Below are 6,094 nucleotides of genomic sequence, written 5' to 3'. Positions count from 1 at the left end.
ACCTACTCAGGTCAGACCAGCTAGGGTTCGAAAAGGTGCATTTGTGCTGTCTGTAGCTGAGTGCATTCTCCAAAAGACTGTGAGAACCATCATTCCTGTAATGCACTACACAGAGTGTCTGACCTGTTCTTAGTAAACTGGGAACATTGGCTTCAAGTGCAGGAATGAAATCTGTGTGGCAGCTGGTGAAAAAAAAATAAAATGTGAACCTTAAATCTAGAGCCTGAGTTCTTATTTCTCATGGTTCTTATGATCAACAGTATCCCTGAGTATTGCTTTGTATGTTAATTGTATCAAAAGAACAGAACAAATAATTGCATCTTTGAAGAAGTAGAAATTAAAGTGTGATCTAGAGATACCTAATAGTAGACAATCAACCTTTTTATAACCACTCAAAGAAACTGTGGAAAATACAACTTTAATAGTGAACTAGTTCCAGGCAACGTCAGGAAAACAGAGTTTTTGGGAGAGCAATATTCTGCCTTGCACTGTACCTGAACTGTGCCTGGAAACTAGTTTTTACCTCTGTTTTAGTGAGAAGTGTCGTGTTCCAGCATGGTGTGATCGGATACTCTGGAAAGGGCAGAACATTGCTCAGCTGAGCTATCGCAGCCATATGGCTTTGAAGATCAGTGATCATAAGCCAGTTAGCTCTGTGTTTGATATTGGGGTAAGTACGTCAGTGCTGATGGAAATAACTCTGCTGACCTCGTCCTCTCTGTGGGAAGAGGGGGAAGGAGGAGGGAGGTTCTCCTGCTGATTTCCCTCTCCTCCTGCTTTTATGGCATTCATAGAGAACAATGGCTAGATAAGATACTGAGATAGGATTGTTATTCATAGTAAGCTGGGGTTGTGTTAAGAGATACTTCAGTTAAGCAGAATAATGCATGAATAACTGTAGTTGTGTTTTCAGAAGTGTTCGTTGGCCTTTTTCTTACTTTCGTAATAATTTTCACAAAAACTCGCAGTGCAGCAATGCTACGTCATTGACAGCACAGTAGTGTGTTGTCAAACTGTTGTCAAACTTCTTTTTTAAGGAAAAAAAAAAAAGTTGGTGTAGTACTGCCCAGGTGGCTCTCGTTAGTTATGGCAAGGTCCTTTACCATTGGATCCTGAGGAGATCTCGGAGCATTAGTGCTCCAAGTGGCTGTGTTCATTACATGTGTTGTATATGCTAGTGTGCTGCTAAAATCAAATGACTTCATGTGTTTCCAGCTGTGTTACAGCTCTCCTGCAGAGGCATAGTAAATGCCAGTTGGTGCAGTGTGTGTCCTTTTCAGGTGAAGGTTGTGAATGAGGAGCTCTACCGAAAAGCCTTTGAGGAAATAGTCCGCTCCCTGGATAAGCTGGAGAATGCCAACATTCCCTCAGTGACCCTCTCCCAGAGAGAGGTAGGGTATGCTCAAGTGCTGTGACTAGCAGCCCTAGACCCCAGAAGTGTATTCCAGTGGTAGAGGTACATTAGAAGGATTCTAGACCCCGGGGTCTGGTTCCAACGAAGTAGAATATTTTGACTTCCAGCTCTTCTCTGTTTACAAGCTTTAGAAATATTTGTTTCTGTTTAGATGCGGGTAAATTCCATTCACAGTACCGGGCTGAAATGTAGAGCGTGTTACTCCCTGAGGTGGGGAGAGAGAGAATAAAAGGGTTGTTTTGGTCCTTGCTCTAACTTCTTTGAAATACAAAATGTAAAATCTGAAGGATTTGGGGAAGGTCACAAATCCAGGATTTGCTTTGTGTGTTGGGACTAAAAATGATAAGCAAATGAGACATTTGAGGCTACAGTTGTCTTGTTCTCAAGTTTCATTGAGGTTATTTGAGGGGAGCATTTGTTTCAAAGGGCCCACTGATGCAAATGACTTTAGCATACAGAGTAAGCAAATGTAATCCTATGTAATTCTGGAAGAGATGGGGTGTGGGAGCAAGAAGGTTAATCTGGGTATCTTGCTGCTTAATGATTAAACCGCAGGATAGAAGTTGCTGCTGGTGCTTGGCAAGGTGCAGTTGGCTGATGATGTTGACTGACATTTGTTTCTAGTTCCATTTTGAGGATGTTAAATACATGCAGCTGCAGATAGAAAAGTTTACAATCCGCAACGGACCAGTGCCCTGCCAGTTCGAATTTATCAGCAAACCAGATGAGGAAACCTACTGCAAGGAGTGGCTGATTGCTAATCCCAGTAAGGGCTTTCTGCTATCAGGTGAGCTCCTTGCTGTTCATCTCATGTTAATGAGCTAAAATTGTCACCTTTTGGTGTAGTTCTCTCTGCTATTTTGAGAATGCTATGCCTATTTGCAGGCTTATTGGTTTAATACCTTTTTTTAACTGAGTATGTTTTTTTATCATCTTTCGGCAGACGCTGAGATCACAATTGAGTTGGAAGTGTTTGTTAATAAATCAACAGCTACACACTTAAACTCTGGAGAGGAGAAACTTGAAGATATCTTGGTCTTGCATCTTAACAGGGGGAAGGACTATTTTCTATCTGTAACAGGCAACTACTTGCCAAGTTGCTTTGGGTCTCCCCTTCATACACTGTGTTACATGAGGGAACCGATCCAGGACATGTCAGTAGAATCCATTCAGAAACTTGTGAGTTAAAGACAAGATTCCCTTCCGAACCCACAAGAGCCATTAAAACTAGATGTTAAGTCCTGTTTATTGCTAAAGAGCCTTCTTCCACTTCCCTGGTCCGTAGTCTGAGAATGCTGATACAGCTTGTGCTCTCCAGTGCACCATCTTTACACCTTGCATTAGTCCTTCACATGGATGAACCAACCCTTTTCTTATAGAGAGCACTGAAAGTAAGATCCCATTTGCTCTGCCTGCACTTTTAAAAAAGGTGTGCGACTTTTAAACGTAGACCTTTTCCCTGGATCCTTTGGTTTTCTCTGCATTGAATGGAGATGTGTGTGTATATGTGAGCCTTGATGTAATGTTTCATAGAGCCAGATGTATGTGAAGCATGTTTGAGAGCAGCTTGTTTCTTCTGTCTGGACTTTGGATATAAATGTGCCTGTTGTACTAGCCTTGTATTAAGACTGGTGAGTGATGCTGCACAGTTTCTTAACAAGAAGCTCTGTGAGATATTTTTGCAGAGTTGAATAAGAACTTCACTAGCTACCATTTGGTGTTTTTTTTTTTTCTTTTGTCCCCTCCCCACACTTCCCTCTCTCAGACCCTCATGCCAGTAGAAATGTGTGATGAAGTTGTTCAAGCTGAAAAGCCTATGGACATTCCAAAAGAGCTGTGGATGATGGTGGATCACTTGTACCGCAATGCTTCCCAGCAGGTTGGCAGTGTTTGTACTGGAAACAGAAAATAATTTGTTTGTGTTAGGTTTAGTTTTGAAGAAGATACTAGTAGCGGCAATCATTGCTAACTGTGGATGTTTTGCCAATGGTAAAGAGAGATAAAGGACATCTGTGATAAGTGATCTTGGTACCCCGGGTTGCACTGTTTTGTGATGGTGACCTTGACTCTGTGTGGCATGCATCAGCAGCTGTCCTTCTCTGTTGCTCTCTACTGCAGTGCGACAGCCTTATTAGAGCTGCTCGCGGTGGGATTTGTGCTGATAACTACCAATTTGGAGAGATTTTTCCATCCAGACTACAATAACATTGCTCTATTTACCAAAATAACTTTTATTTTTCTTGAGACTGCCTAATGGTCTGCTTTGCAGGAGGACCTGTTTCAGCAGCCAGGCCTCAGATCTGAATTTGAGCAAATCCGGGATTGTCTGGACAAAGGAATGCACGATACCCTCTGTATCCTTTCAGAGTGATGTCCACTAAGGCTCGCTATGCCCTAGTGATCAAAGCTGAAAAAGATTTTATCAGTCTTCTACGCTCCACCATAGTTTTTAAATTACTGTCTTCCATCTCGGGGTAACAGAGATCTGCAGTTCCTTGCTACTCCTTGCGATCAGTATGAATGCCTCTGCTAAGTCCTTGCGATGTGAATGGTTGTTGATGAATTACATAAATGTCTGACTGCCAGTAGAAGCAGCTTGCTATGTGAAGTCAACTGATTTAACTCAAAGGTGTGAACAATAGGAGGAGTTCTTGGAGACCTAAGCAAAGATTAATGTTTCAGCAGAAATACAACCAAAATAGATCACACTGTGCTTCCCTCTTCCTTAACCGTCTTTGGATCAGTTGGCAGCAACCACTCTGTAGCAGAAGCCCTGCTGCTCTTCCTGGAAAGCCTGCCGGAGCCTGTCATCTGCTACAGATTCTACAGCAGCTGTTTGGAGAGTGCCAGCAACTACCTGCTGAGCAGCCAGGTATCGCCAGCTTCGCTGTGAGACTGTTTCTGTAATTCCAGAGGGAGGAGAGGCAAATTGTTTTATGCCAGACCAGTAACAGGTTTTTGCTCTCAGAAACTTAATCACCTGATAATAGAAAGGATCTGGAACTGGTGCTTCACGGTTATTAAGAGCTGTTAGTATTTGCAGACAGGGTGATGTTGGTAGTAGATAAAGCTGCTAAGCCATTGCCATCTCTTCAGTATAAATGTTGTTGTTTTTTTCCCCTCCTCAGATTATCTCTAACCTGCCAGGGTGCCATAAAAATGTATTTGAATATTTAATGGCATTTCTACGAGAACTACTGAAAAATTCAGGGAAAAACCATTTGGATGTGAATATTCTTGGTAAGGCAAGCAAAATAACCATTCTGTACAGAGGGGCTTTGCAGTTTGTATAACAAAACACATTTCTCCAAAGTGAGTGCAGTCATGGCCTCTACTGTTTTGAAGCACGTAATAATGAGCAAACAGTCCATTGAAAAACAGTCATTGCAGTAGCCTGAAAAAAGTTGTAAAGTGATTTGGAGATGCATGGGTCATCAGCTTTATTTTACCCCATTCTGAAGCCAGGCACTCGCTCACTTTGGCTGATTGGGGTTGGTGGGATTACTCTTGATATCCTGCTGCTGATGGGCTCTTACTGTGTGTCTGTCTGGCTTTTTTTTTTTTTTTTTTTTAATGCAGCTAGTATATTCGGTGGCTTGTTACTTCGACCTCCTCCTGGACATCCTACACCTGATATAACTGAAAAGAGGAAAGCTCAGCAGTTTATCCATCAGTTCCTCTTGAGAGAAGACAATTTATCATGAATTTCAGATGCAGCTAATCTGATTTTTTTATCAAAATACTGTAAAAAAAACTTTTTTGTACAGTATACTGGCTTTTTTGGATATCATAGTATTTTATACAATCTATTGCTTTGAAGGCACAGATCAGGCAGTTTGAATCAGGTTTCGCTCTTTAAGCTGTAAAATATATCAAATTTCTAAATAAGCTGTGTGTAAACAAGCAAAAATACGAAAGCTGATATTTACACTGTATTTTATTTAACTTGTATTAAAACTCAGAATTTTTAAGTCCTTGTTATTTAAATAAAAAGATCTGTGCATTTTTCCAGCCCATCTGCCGATTTTTGATGTTGTCTCATTTAGTCTCTTGGTTTGTTGACAGTGATTTAAGTCATGCTGTAAAAGGCCTGGAGCCGCCCCCTTCCATGGTTTAATGCTGTGTCAGGTAGCAATAGAGAAGCGTTACACGAATTGTTCTATGGTCTTCTATTTCTGAGCTGTGTAACATGGTCTCAAAATGTGGACTGTTGATCTGTTGGAGGTAAGGGACTGGTCTGCAAGAAAATGGGGTATTTTAAAAAGGCACACTGGCTGGTGTGTGTGGTGGTGCGTCTGGTGCTGCAAAGGCTGTGGGAGGAGACACGAGTGCTGCCCAGAAGAGCTGCAGACTTTGCAAATACCGAGTAACGTGAGCGGGTGTTTGCTGTCTATCGCTGGGTGCCCGTGGCAGGTGCTGTCTGACCTGTCCTATGGGGATCCTGAGACCAATTTTTGAAAATGCTGAGGTAAAAATGGAGTATCGAGGAAAAACTTATCTTAGCTTTGTGTGCTCTACTTTGAACTTGTGCTAATTATGGAAGAAATGACTTATTTTTTTCTATCGCATAATTGTATTATGATGCTAGAAACCTATTTGAACACTGGCTGTGGTCTGTGTGCGGTATCTCCTCTCCTGCAGTGGCTGCCAGGCTGGGCCATGGCCTTCGCGGCCTGTTCC

General features: G+C 41.9%; 1 protein-coding gene across 1 annotated transcript in view; it reads left to right on the top strand.

Annotated features, from left to right (window-relative positions):
• Positions 1 to 5,425, top strand: part of INPP5B (inositol polyphosphate-5-phosphatase, 75kDa) — a gene marked incomplete at its 5' end in the record, with an annotated part of 11,612 nt that extends 6,187 nt beyond the window's left edge. The window contains 9 exons of the mRNA XM_010293560.1: positions 535 to 670; positions 1,281 to 1,391; positions 2,039 to 2,201; positions 2,358 to 2,593; positions 3,180 to 3,293; positions 3,684 to 3,768; positions 4,159 to 4,286; positions 4,543 to 4,654; positions 4,994 to 5,425. Coding sequence (XP_010291862.1) covers positions 535 to 670; positions 1,281 to 1,391; positions 2,039 to 2,201; positions 2,358 to 2,593; positions 3,180 to 3,293; positions 3,684 to 3,768; positions 4,159 to 4,286; positions 4,543 to 4,654; positions 4,994 to 5,118 — 1,210 coding nt within the window. The remainder of the gene's footprint in view (positions 1 to 534; positions 671 to 1,280; positions 1,392 to 2,038; positions 2,202 to 2,357; positions 2,594 to 3,179; positions 3,294 to 3,683; positions 3,769 to 4,158; positions 4,287 to 4,542; positions 4,655 to 4,993) is intronic.
• Positions 5,426 to 6,094: the final 669 nt, after the last annotated feature.

The sequence above is a fragment of the Phaethon lepturus genome, unplaced genomic scaffold (assembly GCF_000687285.1).
Source record: "Phaethon lepturus isolate BGI_N335 unplaced genomic scaffold, ASM68728v1 scaffold23708, whole genome shotgun sequence".
NCBI classification, from domain to species: domain Eukaryota; kingdom Metazoa; phylum Chordata; class Aves; order Phaethontiformes; family Phaethontidae; genus Phaethon; species Phaethon lepturus.
Note: the sequence above shows the minus strand (reverse complement) of the source record. Positions and strands in the feature narration are given on the sequence as shown.